This window comes from Podarcis filfolensis (assembly GCF_964270895.1).
Source record: "Podarcis filfolensis genome assembly, chromosome: 10".
Classification (NCBI taxonomy): Eukaryota; Metazoa; Chordata; class Lepidosauria; order Squamata; family Lacertidae; genus Podarcis; species Podarcis filfolensis.
The window spans coordinates 3,740,291-3,756,151 of NC_139612.1; the positions used below are offsets into that span (position 1 = coordinate 3,740,291).

Here is a 15,861-nt window from a genome sequence, read left to right on the forward strand (position 1 = left end):
CTGATGGTGTTTCCTGCTTGGCAGGGGGTTGGACTTGATGGCCCTTGTGGTCTCTTCCAACTCTATGATTCTATGATTCTATGATTTGTACCCCACCCTCAACTTTCATGTGATTATGGGCAGTATATAAATGCTTCTGAAACAAACACATCTTTCTGCATCTGAGATCATGATGAAAATCTGCTTAATGCCAATACATATTTGTAGCACTTCCCCTACAATAACATGGTTTGCAAAAATAACGTGATATTACAATCAATTTTTTCAGATAGGGGGCCAAGGTCAACGACATTTTGCTTATTGAATTGGAATCGAGGTCTCTCTGTCAAATTGGAACTGAGGCCTCTCTGTCTAATAGATTATAGTGAATCTCAACAGAGTCAGTAGCCTTTCCCTGCTGCACACGCCCAAACATTTCTCACTGCTCCTTAGTTTCACGTAAGCCCTGGGTGGGGAACCTGAGGCCCTTCAGACATCACTGGATGCAACCCCCATTTCCTTTACCATTGGTTATGTTGACTGATGGGAGGTAGAGTCCAACACCATGCACAGATTCACAAGTTCCTCAACCCAATGTAATCTAATTCAATACATTTAATATGACTTAATATGATTTAATCTAATACATCAGGCAGCTGTTCTCAAGGCACGTCTTTGTCATGGTTCTTTCATCATGGAAGGCACCCGCCCACCTGTTGCCATCACCTTTCTTCCTTACACTGAGCAGAGTCAAAGCTGAAAGACAAATGCAGCTTGATGCATTGTGACAGTTGCTCCAAAAGTCAATTTCAAAATGAAATAAAGCAAGGCAACTGCAGGCATTATATATAGAGAGAGGGGGAAAGAGAGAGAGCATGCATTAAATGCCAAGAAATATGCCAAACCACAAATAGTGACTTGTTGAGGTATCTGTTATTAAGAAATAATCCAGAGATTTGTCAACTAAGTATTTGCAAGCTTTGCTTTTCATTCTTGTGAGAGTTACACGGCACATCACATTTGGAATTGCGTTTTTATTAATTTACACACCGGGCCTTAAAAAGCCATCAAAGCTGCAAAGGATTATAGGGGTAGCAGCCATCGTCAAAAGAAGAAAAGAAAATTGCTAAGACACATTGCACAGGCCAACACAGCTGCCACTCAGAGAAAAAAGAAATACATGCCGATTTGCTAAGCAAATGCTCCCTTTTGCTCTCTAGCCTCACAGTTCTATTGGAATCTATTTTTCTTTTGAAATGTTATAACAATTGGCAGTAGGAGGTACTGGATTCTTCACAGAGGGCAAGGTTTTGACAGAGCAATGGTGCTGCTTCTCAATTTTCTCTCCTCCAAACTTTCTGCTGTTTTTTTTTTTTTTTTTTTTTTTTTTGCTGTGCTTATGTTGGATGTTTTTTCTACTCACCAACCTGTGAATTGCCACAAATAATTCCAATATTTTCTGAAATCCCAGCATCTGAATGACTGGAATATAACTGATACACAACACATAGGATGATAAGTCAAAAAGGCGACCAACCCAGACCTTAAGGTAATGAAGGGCTCTTGAAGACTGTTCACTGCCAGACAACCTGTTTAGTGAGCATCCACCCTGAAGTGTTTGTAGGGAGATTGTGCAAAATTGGATACTTTCTGAGCATTTATTCTGATTTGTCTGCAGGGAGGTTAGATGATATTGTGTCATGCAAGTGGTATCCCACACTTTCCAGCACAGTTTCCTGTCACTTTCCTTACTGAAAAAAGTCTGATCTTTCGGAGAAGCACTAATACCATTTGCATATGATTTTAACCAATGTGTGCATTTTTTGTACATTTTACTATAATATGTAATTCTTTTTCTATACATTATTTGACTGGACAGCTGCAAATCACAAAATTTGGAGATGTGTGAATTTCAAAGAGTGGCTTTGTTTCAGTTTGCATATTGTTTTGGAAAGTGCAAATTAGGGGGGGATTGGCTTTAAATGTGAACTTAATCAAATTGCTTCCATACCCCATCTCCCATATAGCTTTCTATGTTTCTAAGAGCATATTTTATTTCAAAGCCATTGGTTCTGTGATACCAGAATGCTGCTAGAATAGTTTGCAACCCCTGGGCAAATGCACTGAAATTAATGCAGATATACTGAAAATAATGACCATGATTAAGTTAAGTCAATTAATTTTAATGGGTCTACTCTGAGAAAAACGTAGAATGAACACAGGGTGGTATTCAGCTATCTCAGCAAGTATTTATGGTAGCATCAGAACTTGCTTCTAGCCATTTGTTTTGCAGGGAATTGCACAGCCATTAATGAATAATGTCTATTGCTAAACTGAATGAAAATTATCAGTAATAAACATGTCAAGATGAAATATGGATGTGGTATGTAAAAGGCATTTCTATGAAGAAAATTACAAATCAAAGGGCTGGGGTCATGCTACAAGATGAACCTGACAGAGTGAACTATTAGATTTACACGGAAGGAGACACTTTTTGCATTGTGCAATCAGCTCTTTGAAAGGTAATGTAGCTGACCTCCGGCAGGCCATGATAGTAGAGTCAGTAAATTCCCAATTGCTTTTTTCTGTGTCTATACATCCAGTGAAGTCACAAACAGATGTACTTTAAGCTAAGTGTCCTCTGCAGAGAAAGACAGAAGGAGCTTCCAATCAGTTTCTGTTAAAAAACACTTGCCTTTAATACTGCCTTCAATAAAATATTCTTAGGTGAGTGAAAAGATGAACCAGTAAAATAACTATCAGACACCAACAAACACAGAGAATGAGAAGTTTGGACACCATTGGCATATACAGCAGCTCAAAGCTTTTTTCTTTTTTTAAAGACGTTTTAAAAGTCTGCTTAAAGTGGCCAGGCTCCTGGACTTGGTAATTTTCTTGTGTGAGGTCATGTCCAAATGTCAGGGTCATAGCAGAAAAAGCTATCCCAGTGATAATCACTACTTTTTCAGTAGCTGGCACTATCTCAGTGTGAAAGAGGATGCACATCAGAGAAGGCACTCCCTCAAATTTCTCAGACCCAGACACTGGTCTTCAGATGCATCTGAGATACTGTCATCGACTGGCTGGATACAGAGAAGTGGTGGGAGGCACCTCCATGGGAACCCCCAGGGGAAGAAGCCCAAAGCCCGGGGATTGGTGGTGGGATGGTGATGAGTGGTCCGAGGCAGAAGAGGGAGCAGAAAAGGAGGAGGAGGAGGTGTTGGAAGCTGAAGAGGCAACAGGGTTTAGTGAGCAGGAAGAGGGTGTGGCAGAGGGCAGTCTAGACTCTGAGGCAGGAGGGGAGAGGGACCAGGAGACAGAGATGAGGCTGGCTGCTGAAGAGTCGAGTGTGTCTCCCCCTCCTGCGGCCAGCTCCACCCCCCTGGTCTCTCAGAGCACACAGAGAAATGAAGAGGGAGGATCAATGAGAGGCAAGATGATAGAGTCTTAGGCTTCTGGGGAAGGAACTGGGAGAGGGGTGCCTTCAGTTCCCGCAACTGTCTCATTAGCCAGAGTTGCTGTGATCAATAGACCTGTGCTGTTTTGCTTTCTTTGAATATAGAGTTTTCACTGAGGACTCAGCTACATTAGTAAAGAAACAGCAATTTGAATGAAACACCAGATGGCACCAGATAGCAGGAAATTAAAAAACACCATTTTCCATACAGATTTTTTCTTTTGTTATAACGATCTAATTTCTAACTTATTTATAGCTTTTAGATCCACCCTGACACTAGTGTTTTTTATTGCTGACCTACTCCTGACTCTGGCTCCTGACAGAGAGACTGTGGAAGAGGATGGACATCAGAGAAGGTCCTCTCTCAGATATCTCAGATCCAGGAACTGGTCCTCAGATGCATTTGAGATGCCCTAGAAAAACTTTATAATTTCCCTCTTCATAGCAGCCAGAATGGAAATTTCCAGGTCTTGGAAAAATAATCTCTGAGCTATGGTTGCAAAGTTGGGCTTCCCAATTATGGTGTGTTGTGCTGGCTGAAAAAAATAATAATACACATACTAACAAACTTTTCTGAGATTCTCTTGGGTCCCTCCCAACTCTAAGATTCTATGATTTTAAGGGGTTAAGTTGCTCCCGATCCATTTGTCTGATTTTCATTCATATTTTTGTAAACATGAGTGTACAGGGCATTCAGGCTCCTAAAGTGCAGGAGTCATTTTGGAAGAATACCTTGGCACAGTGAGTTTCTATGATAACAGCAGTATGTCAGTGCCCTCTTCCCAGTGCTGGATTTAGGGCGGTGTGGGTGGCTTCCCCTCACAGGACGCTGAGCTGAGGGGGTACAAAATTGAGAAGATCCATAACTGAAAAGATCCATTCAGGAATTAAATCCTATTTTATTTATTTATTTATTTAAAAGGGAAAGAGAGAGAGAGAAGATATCCCTTTGGGGTTGCCAATTTTTGTCCTCACTCAGGGCGTCCTATTACAAAAGATTACCAGAGTCCTCCCCTGGTCTTACTCAGCTTCATGAAGAAGGGGAAAACACCTCACAATGTGAACGAGGAAAAAATTGTCTATGTTGAGAATAACCTTGTTTGATTTCTTGTGATGTTCAGTTTTCTTGTTTGCAAAATACTAATAAACTTTTTTTTAAAAAGGGAGAAAGTGAAAAGTTCTTTGGTGGAAAGCACATTGTTTCACATGTTGGGGCATCAAATTTTCATAACCAGTGCAGCCCTCTGTACACCATATCCCTTTCTGCTCCAGGAGGCCCCCAGTTCTTTGCTGTAGCTTTTCCAGGAACTTGGGACTTAAGTGGGTAGCAGAGATGTATGAAAATCAGCAGCCATGACTTGTGCGAGCTTTTCACTGTGGCACAGCTGCTGTTGGGTGCAGTCCATAGGAACATTTGAGGTCCTGTGAAACCACCCCAATATAGCACAAAAGCTGAGAAACCAATGCTATGAGTTTGATATCCTAATGTCTTGCATTGATATTTTTGGTGAGTGGTGGGGAAACTCAAGCCAATTGTGGTCCTCCAGGCTTCTGTGCTTGGCCTTCAGAACACCCTCCAGGCCTCACCTCTCACTGGTCCTGCTGGTTAGAGGATAAAGAGGGGCCTGTGAGTATGTGTACAAACTAGTCAACATTCATGGCTCCTCCCACTTTTGCCTTTGGCCACACCCACCATCAGCATGGGGCCCTCAGACTGGAATGTGGACCTAGGATTGGAAATCCCCTTCTACTCTGTCTTTAGGTTTTCCTTCTAGTATGTATAACCAATGTGGAAAAACGCCTAAAATGTTATTATGAAATATTGAAACAGTAACTCACCCACTTCCCACAGTGAAATTACATGGCAAAAGTAGATGGAGCATTCAAATCTATGGCAGCCGTAAGCAGAAAGAGCAGCGGAGGCAATAGCTTTAAGGTCCCTGAGTGTTCCCATTATAACCTCTGTTTTCAGGGGTAAGAAATGAGCCACAACCACTTCTATAAAAATGAAACAATAATTTAGCAACCCATCAGGTGATCTGAGAGTTTCAAAGGCCATTTTTATGGCAGCAGTGGGAGGGAATAAAGCAAATTGTTACCACTTCATCTATGAAGAAAAAAGAAGTTGGGAGTTATTTATAGAGGCTAAAAATTGTCCTAGATAAGTAAAAAAATCTCTGAAATTTCAGATATTTGCAGCTGTAGGTAAAAATAGTTAGTAAACAGATGTACTGGCTATATTTGAAGCATGAATTTCCTACCCCCACTCACTGAAACTGCCCTGTTATCCTATTGTTGCTTTCAAATTCCACCCACACATTCAGGAGCCTATGACTGATCTATTTTTATTTTATTTTTATTTTTTTACAGTGCAATATTTCCCCTGGTTCACCTAATACTTGGCAATTCCACTTGGCAGGCTGGGTACAATTACATATTGAGTTACTGAGCTTATAAACCATGTATTAAAAATATTCAGACACATCTTTGAACATTCTGTTTCAATTAGCTCAAGGAGAACTTTCGGTTGTTCCAGTGTTTGGTTTTAAATCAAGGGTTCCAGACTTTGTGTTAAACTTGCTTCTTCCTATGCTTCTTGAAGATGGCTCTTGCACATTAATATGCAGACTCCCTCCAAAGACCACACATCTCTCATTGACTTTCAGTAGAGCTTTTAATATCAAAAAGAAAAAGAAAAAAAGCTTAAGCACTAATAGCCCTTCTTTAGCATCAACGCTCATCACAGACACACAAATTAAGTCATCTTTCATTTGTATTTCACTTCATTGTGCTCTCTCTCCTTCTGATGTTCCCCTTAATGGCTGCTGTCTCCTCTTAAGTCAACCACTTTCTGTGTCCTTCTCTGCTCTAGATTCTCTCACCCATACCAGATAAAAACATCTCACTCGTAATTTCTTTTCCATGGCATGTAGTCCTGCAACACGGCATTTGGGAAACCCCTGTATGGCTACCTCACTTGAGTGGTTTTGGAAACGAACCAGTTAAGTTGATGGAAGATCAGGCTGTCAGTGACTAATGATGTTAATGGCCATATCTTCTACTGCAGGGGCGGCCAACACCCAAGAGACTGAGATCTACTCACAGAGTTAAAAACTGGCAGTGATCTACCCTCTTTTTGGGGTTCAGGCAAAGGTTGTTTTTAGGGAGAAGGAAAGCCCCGTTTTTTGGGAGTACAGGGTAAAAATGTTGAGTTTTTTCAGGGGAGCCAAAGTTGTTTAGCTTTTTTTGGGGGGGGAGCCAGTGATCTACCAGTGATCTACCACAGACATCCAGTGATCTACTGGTAGATCACAATCAACCTGTTGGATGTGCCTGACCTACTGTATTTGGATGCAGTGTGCATCTGAATGCCACTCACTGGGGATTACAAGAAAGCTCAGCTGCCCTCAGGTCCTGCTTGGAGACTCGCCCCCCCCCCCGGCATCTGCTTGGCCACTGTGAAAACAAGATGCTGGCTTGAGTAGACCTTGTTTGGTCTGGCCCAACAGCCAAGCTCTTCTTATGTTCTCAATAGAGGACCGTGGGAAGCTGTGTTGTACCAAGTAAGACTGTCGGCCCATTTAACTGAGCACCACTGCACTGAGCAGCAGTTGCTTTGCAGTGTTTCAGAGAGGGAACACTCCAGCCCTACGTAAGGACATGGGGGGGGGCTGAATCTGGGACCTTCTGAGTGCAAAATATATACCCTATACCACTGAGCTATGACCCCTCCCTTTGCTATTCGGTGTTCAGGAAAGAAGCCAGCATTCTGCTACTTACTCTCACTGTATGTTCACATAGTGAAACAGAATATCAAATATCATTTGTCACCCTTGTTGTGGTTGTAAGAAGAGTCATGAGGTTCTTGGGAAATAATGGTGGTAAGGGCTGAAGGGTCACATTTTCACTCACAATACAATTAAGTTAAAGCGATGGCAAATAATAGCTGCCTTATTTAAGTGTGTTCCCCCTATTATACTGTAGGCTTAATACTCAGTCACAATATGCCAAAGAAAATTGGGTAACCATCATGAAAATTATTCATTGCCCACCAAAAGCAAAAATTAGGGTTATAAGTTTCAACTGGCAGATTAAACAACCAAAACTTTCAGTTGATTTTCTACAGCCTGAAGTCATAGTCATTGTTTAAAGTTTTTTTTTTAAAAGACTACCTTTCCCAAATGTTGTCACTCATTTTTATAATAATTAGTAGCACATTTCAAAAATACAAGTGTAGTGAGGCTTTACTGTATTGTTTTGGTTTTCTAGAGTCTCAGAACATGGGCAGAATGCCTTTATTCAAGGCAGAACACAATGTTTTGCAAAAGTTTGTAAAGTGATCCAAGAATAAATTACCTTTGAGCATGTGCAAAATGCCTTCTATCTGAGAACATGCATTTGAGTAACAGAACCAAATTGGCCTTCTTTTTTCTCCTGTTATTCTCACTCCTCTTATCATCTTTTTCTCTCGTAATTCAACTACATATTATTACAGCTAAATACTTTATTGAACGAACACATCTCTGTTGCACGGATGGCCCCTCTATAGCTGGGCCTTAGTCTTAACCTTCCTTTGTTCCTTCTTTCCTTGCTTCAATTCACTTTGGTTAATTCTAGTTCTTGCTTTTATCTCCCTTCTCCCTTTGTTCTTAGTTTCCCTTCTTAATCTTTGTTTTTGTCATTTCCTGTCTATTAGGCAGTTCATCCTTTCTTTTGGGCGCCTTTTTTCTCCTTAACTTTTTGTCCCCTTTGACATATGTTAACAAGTGTCTCCTGAAGCTTTTTCAGATGTTATCAAAGGAAAGGTGAGAAGGCCAAGAAAGGTCAAAGGAGAAGTAAATGAGGAGAAAGGAGAAAAACAAACAGCTGAGAATTGTGGGCCCCTCTGTCTAAATCACTTCTGGAAGATAATGCCTAGCCTTGAACTTGGACAGTTAGTTATTTATGCTACCCGAAAGGATAAGTAGGAAGAAGTCAGTCCTGTAGAGTTAACAATGACTTGATAGTTGGCCACTGCTTAATAAATCCATCTGGAAAGCCTGAGAAAATAAACAGAGTGATTAATGTTGTTACAAAGAAGAGTCCATCCTCTGTTTAGGCAGGAGTATAGCCGATGAGAAACCAAAGACAGAGTTTAGAATAAGATGCCAACATTATATGAGCTATAATTTACAAGAGAAATTATTTTATTTTAAAACATTTATATGTCATTTTTCCAGGCAAAGCCTGTCCAGAGCAGCTATCTATCTATCTATCTATCTATCTATCTATCTATCTATCTATCTTTTATAAATCTATCATCTATCCATCTATCTAATTACTAAAACTAAGGATAAAATAGATTTACAAAGTTCTAACATAAAAATATTTCAGCAACCATTCAGCAACTGGGACCAAAAATTACTCAGGGAAGGCCAATTGGAACAAATGAGTTTTTAAGGCCTTCTGGAAAGGCTGACACATAACTGCCTGTTACAGATAGGTAGCCGTGTTGGTCTGCCATAGTCAAAACAAAAAAAAATTTTTTCTTTCCAGTAGCACCTTAAAGACCAACTAAGTTAGTTCTTGGTATGAGCTTTCGTGTGCATGCACACTTCGTCAGATACATAACTGCCTGCCACAGCAGAGAGGCGGGGGAGATTTTCAAGGGTGTAGATCCACCAGAGAGAATGATCTCTCTCTCTCTCTCTCTCTCTCTCTCTCTCTCTCTCTCTCGATTACCCATCACACAGACCAAGGTGATGCCTCTGACTGAGATCTCAGTGTGCAAATCAGTCAGTCAGGGTGCAGGTGGGCTATCTGGTGCCTCAGGTCCAGACTCTTAGAGTGCTGAAGTTTAAAGCAAGCATAACTTGTATACTGGAATTTGCAAACAACAAGGTGGGAATCATGCCTTTAGCTAAGCATGAATTGTAAGTATGTCTAAAACGTTGCATCCGATTCTTTAAAAATGCCCTCCCACCCACTTCTAACTCTTTTAAAGTGACATGCATCAGATCTCACACCCACTCTTACCTGTAAGAGGCCAATTGTCTTGACGTAGCCTGTAAACTTTTGGGAAATGGCTAGATTGAAAAGCAGGTCTTAGAATGATAAGGGTTTTTTTTTTTTAATGGTAGCCAAAACCTATAGTGCAAGCTAAGCTAACATAGAACAAGCTAAACTAAGCTAAAATTTTAGATGCTAAGGTCTTCTTCACTCAATAGTTTATTATTTATTTGAATATGAAACCAAAAATAAAGTTTTGTTGTGTTATAAACCACGGGCAGTAATAATTTAAATAAATAAATAAATACAGTAAACAAACAAACAAACAAAAAAGTTCATGCTGACCACATGACCCAGAAGCTGTCTGCGGACAAACGCAGGCTCCCTCGGCCAGTAAAGTGAGATGAGCGCTGCAACCCCAGAGTCAGCCACGACTGGACCTAATGGTTAGGGGTCCCTTTACCTTTACCTATATATATATATATATGATATATAGCAATCTATATATTGCTTTCAGTCCCCCTGAAAACTTGCCATTGGTTCAGGAAAAGAAGGCCCGGTTATTTAGGAGAGAGAAGAATGATATATTTTCATATTCTAAGGGGAAATGATGGATAGGAGCATGGTGTCATTCTAAAATAAAATCCTTTTTGGAGTGGTATCCACAGGATTGCGCTGTTCCTGAAAGAAAGAAATCATTCAATGTGTTTTTATTTTTACTTCTACATTTTATTATTTATATTGATCATTGCAAAAGAACACCATATTGGGACACCATATTATTTTAGGAATGCAGAGGGGCCACTGCAGGGCAGACTATGCATTTCAGAAGCAACGATAACACAAAATACAAAATCATTTTCCACATTGAAACAAGTCTGTTCTGAACAGCTACACATCCTGCACAATAAAATGAAAGAGAATGCAACTTGCACAGATGTCTTGGGGAGAACAGAGAAGAATCAAGCTCATTTAATAAATTGGAATAGAAATGATAAGCAAATATCAACTGGAGAAAACCCAGATATTTCATTTGAAGAAGAAAGTATAGAAGAGGCAAGGCTCTCGTGCTGATGGTAATCAGATAGAATTACAGAGGATACAAAACAGCATCCATATATTCTCAAGGGTTACCTTTCAAAGATGCATTTTAAGTGGAGCGGAGTTATAAGCAATTTAAAATTCCTTGTAATGAGAGGTATCAGGCAGGCTCTAACTGCAAGTGTTTTTGTAGCAATGCCTTCAAGTATGGGCTCCTGTGTGGCATATAATTAATGTTGAGAAAAATGAAAGCTATCATTTTATCAGCCTACATGCTACAATTTAAAACAAGGTGTGTTTGGGGGGGGTGATGACCTGGGAGCTGTCCCATCTCTTGAGCTGTAGCTTCTGTAAGTTAGTAGTTAGGTGCCTATTCATACAGCCATGCTAACCAGATTGTGATTAGACTTATGATACCCTTTGTGAAAGTTTGACACTTTCCATTGTTGGGGTGACCCTGCTTGTGGTGTCAGTGCAAGGAAATATGGCAGTAAGCACAACCATATAAATACTGGTTATATGAGTAGCTATAAATTAAGCGTAGTTTATGACTTATGTTTATTTAAAAGGAGTTCCATACAATTATTTCACATACAATATCTAGAAAATTACACTTCAGTTAGAGCTGAAACTAATGCAGGGGAATGCACTTCTCAAAAACACTTGCAAAAATTCTAATCTATACTCTTAATCTGAATTTTTAACAGTATCCGTTTTTTTTATTTAAAAAAAACCAATGAATTGTATGACAAATGCAATGTCCTATATTGACTCTGACAAATACAGTAAATGTTTGAAGTAGTTTCCCTAAAACTGGTAAGATGTGATATTTATCCCCACCACCACCAATCAAATTTTGAGAGCAAAACTTGACATTTTTGCCAAACCTCATACAGGATTCAATGCAGGGCACAGTGCAATAGACATTCCAGAATATTTGGATCAGTGCTCATATTTACATTAGGACTGACACTAATCTTGAACTAATCAAGCAAAGGGGAAAATGTAGAAAGGCTATTTGCATATGTAAATGGTGAAGGATGCTCTTTTTAAAAGTGAAACAGAACAAACAAAATGTGAAAGACATCATTTAAGCATATCCCATTCAAACTCAAAATGAAAGAAATCAAAGAAACAAGAAAAACTATAATAGCAAAATTATATTAATGAAAAATAAGTTTGTATTTTATCTCAATATTTTGCATGTCAGTTAATTATGAATTTTATGTTAACTTGCTTTTAAAGTTTACTGATATTTTATAACATATACTAGTATTTTTAAATGGATATTTAAACAGATATAATGCAGTATACAAATTTGTTAATAAAAATGAATAAATAGAATGAACAAACCCCATTTATTTTATTAGGTGCATGGTCTTCTTTATAGCTTTTATAGGAAGCTGCCTCCCAAACCTGCTCATATCCAGTTCTATGAAACAGGATGTTAACTGTGGTTACAGACTATATCAGGCTTCCTCAACCTTGGCCCTCCAGATGTTTTGAGACTACAATTCCCATCATCCCTGACCACTGGTCCTGCTAGCTAAGGATCATGGGAGTTGCAGGCCAAAAACATCTGGAGGGCTGAGGCTGAGGAAGGCTGGACTATATCTTGTAACGGCAGTGTAACCGCCCATCTAGCCCAGCACTGTAAACACGGCCTGTTTAGGGACTCTTTGGAGTCTGAATAATTTCACTGCCTCGCTTCCACAGGGCCCTTAACTGGAGATGTGGGGAATTGATCCTGCTGCATATAATAAAACATACGCTCGGCCACAAAGCTGCATCTTCTCTGTAATAAGTGGTGCTTTTAAGCACTTAAGAATGAAAATTTTATGGATTAGAGACAAAGATGAAATATGATTACACAGGGAGCTGGCATCATGGGAGGCACTTTTATTCTTGCCTGCCTTGTACTATGGGATTGATACTCGGAGCCTGAAACCCACTCTTCGATCTTTGTTTTCATGGCTTTGGCCAGAGTGCAGGGCCAGCCCCACCACCGGGCAGATTCTAGGGGGCCTGAGCTGCCCCTGAAGCAGCTCTTGGGCACCAATAACTGCCAGTGCAGTGCCTGTTATTGAATATAGTCTATGTTGGGGTTGCACACTTTTGATTAAATATACTGGTCCTCTGGACTGAAGTAGAGGATGGAGCCAAGCCAAGAGCCTGGCAGGTGAGGAGCAGAGATGGAACAGAGCCTGGTAGATCCAGGATGGAGCATAACAGAATTTGTCAGATCATGAGTGAAGCTTGGCAGAGTCTAGGGCGTCCTGGCTTTTCAGATCACAACACTAGTCACTTGATAGTTTTACTGGCTGGACCAGTAATGTAGCATCACAGGAAAAAGATGGAGCGATGGAAACCCCAAATCCCCAATTCAAACTTCACTTCTGTTATGAACTACTAGGTGATTTAGGTTGCAATCCTATGCACATTTACCTGGGTGTAAGCCCTATTGAACTCTATGGGGCTTATTTCTGAGTAGGCGTTTATAGTCTTGTGTTAGTAACCATGTTATTCTAAAGCAGGAATGGGCAACCTGTAGCTTCTAAAATGTAGCTGGACTCCTCTCTGCTCCAGCTGGCATGGCCAGTGGTCTGGAATAATGGAAGCAGCACACTAATAAGTTCTGGAGAACCAGATGTTTGTATCTTTACATTGAGAAACATGCTCCATATTTAAAATAGCATGAGATATACATAGTTCAGGTCAAATCAAGCCCCAAAGTCAAAGATCTGGAGTTCTTGCTTAGAGTAAGAGCTTGAACCTTTAGGCAGCAGCAACCAAACACATTTAACTGGGAGTAAGCCCCTTGAACTTGATTGGATCTGCTCCTGAGTAGACATGTATAGGATTGCGCTCCAGGAGGGATTTTGCTTCAAAACAGAATTCACAGTTTGTTGCTCATTTGCCAAACACCAGGATCCCTGGAGAGAATTCCACCGGGGCCTGCCTTTTGCCTGTTACCTTTTAGATCTTTACAAATTAAGTTCTCAACCCGAGGTACCACTGTATAGCAATACAAAAAAGGCAGCACAGCAACAAAGACAGCCCTTCCCATAGTGTATTTAGTAATTACGATGACACATAGCTATCTCAGTGTCGATAACAATGCTCCCATGAGTCAATGCACTAATCAACATACAGTAACCGCAGGAACAATAAAGTGACATCACAAACTTCTCCAGTATCTTTCCCTATGCATTTAGCCAGGATGAGTCCACAGCTCTTCTCCTCAGTACAGATCAGCATTTACGAAATTTGGGTCCCTAGCTGTTGCTGGACTCCAACTCCCAACATTCCTAACTAGCAGTAGTCAGGGATGATGGGAGTGGTAGTTCAACAACAGCTGGAGACCCAAGTTTGCAAAACACTGGTATAAGTAATGCTCAGTAGTAGGCAATGCGGTCCCTTACAGATGTTCTTGGGCTCCATCTCCCATCACTCCCAGACAGCATGGCCAATGGTCAGGGATGTTGGGAGTTGGAGTCCAGCAGTGTCTGGAGGGCAGGGCATTGCCTATCCCTGCTAATAGCTCCATGGGCAGGAGGGCAGCAATCTGTGCCGGCAATGAGAGTTCTCAGGCTTCTCTCTGAAAAGGTTTTAAGTCCCAACCCAAACTCAGTCAGCTGTCAAACATACCCTTTGGCAGGATAATAACCAGGGCTGGTCAGAAAAAGGAATGTCACTCCGATCACAACAACCAGGCACTAAAAATGTATGTAATAAATGTAAGTAATAAATAAATGAAAGAAATGAAATGTCATAGCCCTTACATCAAGGGTCTGCCATGCACTTTTGAACTGCACAAGACAAAATCATGGGGGCATCACCAGCTTCTCCTTCGCTGCTACAGTGATGCTGGAGGGCTGTGTGTGCATCCCTGTCTCTGTGCATGTTGAATAGCTACCTGGTTGCCCTGGAGAAGTCCAGAGAGAGAGAGAGAGAGAGAGAGAGAGAGAGAGTTGGGGGTTGATAATGACTAATGGCCAGAAGCTGCAGCATTCTCCTTGGTACAGGTTTGCTGTGTGTTTGGAAAAGGGTGGCGCCCCTCAGGGAAATCTTCTGTTCTGCAGGCTGTAACTCACCCCCCTCCTCTCTCTTGAATGATAAGATTAAAGTCTTTCTGGCTGCATCTTTTCCCCCTCCTCTAATTAGAATCTGTTCACTTTGCCCCCTCGCTCAGCAGATGGAAACACAACAACAACCCAGTTCAGTCGCTATCGAACAAATAAATGCCCATGTTTCGGAGTCAGAGCCCTTCGTCGCGGCATAACTTGGCCCTGATGACCCAGAGCTGGCGCTGCCCCGTTCTGCACTCACCTAGGGCCCAGGAGCTGTCAGTGGAGCTGGAAGATCCCCCCGGGCGTGCTTGGTCTCCCGCTCCTTTGCAGGGGATGCTCGCCAAGCGAGTGCCATCAAGACCTTTGCAACCCATTGCAACTCCAGAACCGAAGGCCGCTCGCGCTCCCAAGTCCCTCTATTACCTGCCTGGAAGCCAGACTTCGGCACGGATCAAACTTTTGCATGTTTATGTTGTGCAGCGCCCTGCGATCTTCGGGCGGCATATATTTGGGAAACATAGCGCCGACGAGAACAACAAGCAGCCCCACCTTACCATGCCGGCTGCAGCAGCCTCGAGCAGACCCCGCCCCGCCCTCCTCGCACCTCGGGGAAGACCAGACCCCGAACTTGGGGAGTTTCCCTTGATTCCCTTGTATGGCGAAGCTCCTCTCCCGGGGAGGAGGACTCCCCCCCCCCGCCCGCCCGCCCCCCGATCGCGGACGCGGGAGGAAACCCAGACGCCAAACTCTCCCTGCAATCGGGGGCATAAATCAGGGGAGGAGAGGCGCGCGCACGCACAAACCCACCCCGAAAGAGCCCGGCGCGCGCGCGCGAGGGAGGGAGCCGGGATCTGTTACAAAAGTAGCCCCGATGGCGGCGGATCACAGCGCGCAGAAGCTGCCGCCGCCCGAGTAGCGAGAGCCTCTCTCTCTCTCTCTCTCTCGCCCGCCTCTGGCTGCGTCTCCCGCTTCCCGCCTCCGCCCGCCCGGCGCGGCCGCTTCCCTCCGCCTCTCCGCCCCCGAGGAGCCGCTGCCTGTGGCTTCGCGCAGAAGAGGAGAGAGGGAGATTGATTGATTAGTCTTATTCCTCCCGCGCTCGCCCCGATTCGTATTTTTTTAACTTCACCACTATCATCATCATCAACCTTCTTCTTCTTCTCTCCTCCTCCTCCTCCTTTTCTCCGGCACTTGTGGGCAAGGGGGCATCGATCTTCGATCAGGAAGATGGCTGCTGGCTGGTGGCTCTTTTTCACCCTGACCCTTTTGCAGTCCTTGGTGATAAACCTCTCCGCCGACGGGCCCTTCCCTTCTGCCACCACGTAAGTC

The 15,861-nt window shown here is 42.3% G+C and overlaps 1 protein-coding gene across 5 annotated transcripts in view; it reads left to right on the forward strand.

Annotated features, from left to right (window-relative positions):
• The first annotated feature begins 15,256 nt into the window (after window positions 1–15,256).
• Window positions 15,257–15,861, forward strand: part of CACNA2D1 (calcium voltage-gated channel auxiliary subunit alpha2delta 1) — a 373,123-nt gene continuing 372,518 nt past the window's right edge. For 4 of the 5 annotated variants that reach the window (XM_083574975.1, XM_083574977.1, XM_083574978.1 and 1 more), the window contains exon 1: window positions 15,374–15,854. In XM_083574975.1, coding sequence (XP_083431101.1) covers window positions 15,760–15,854 — 95 coding nt within the window. In that variant the 5' untranslated portion in view covers window positions 15,374–15,759. Of the gene's footprint in view, window positions 15,855–15,861 lie in introns of all 5 variants that reach the window. The other variant, XM_083574976.1, reaches the window with a different exon arrangement.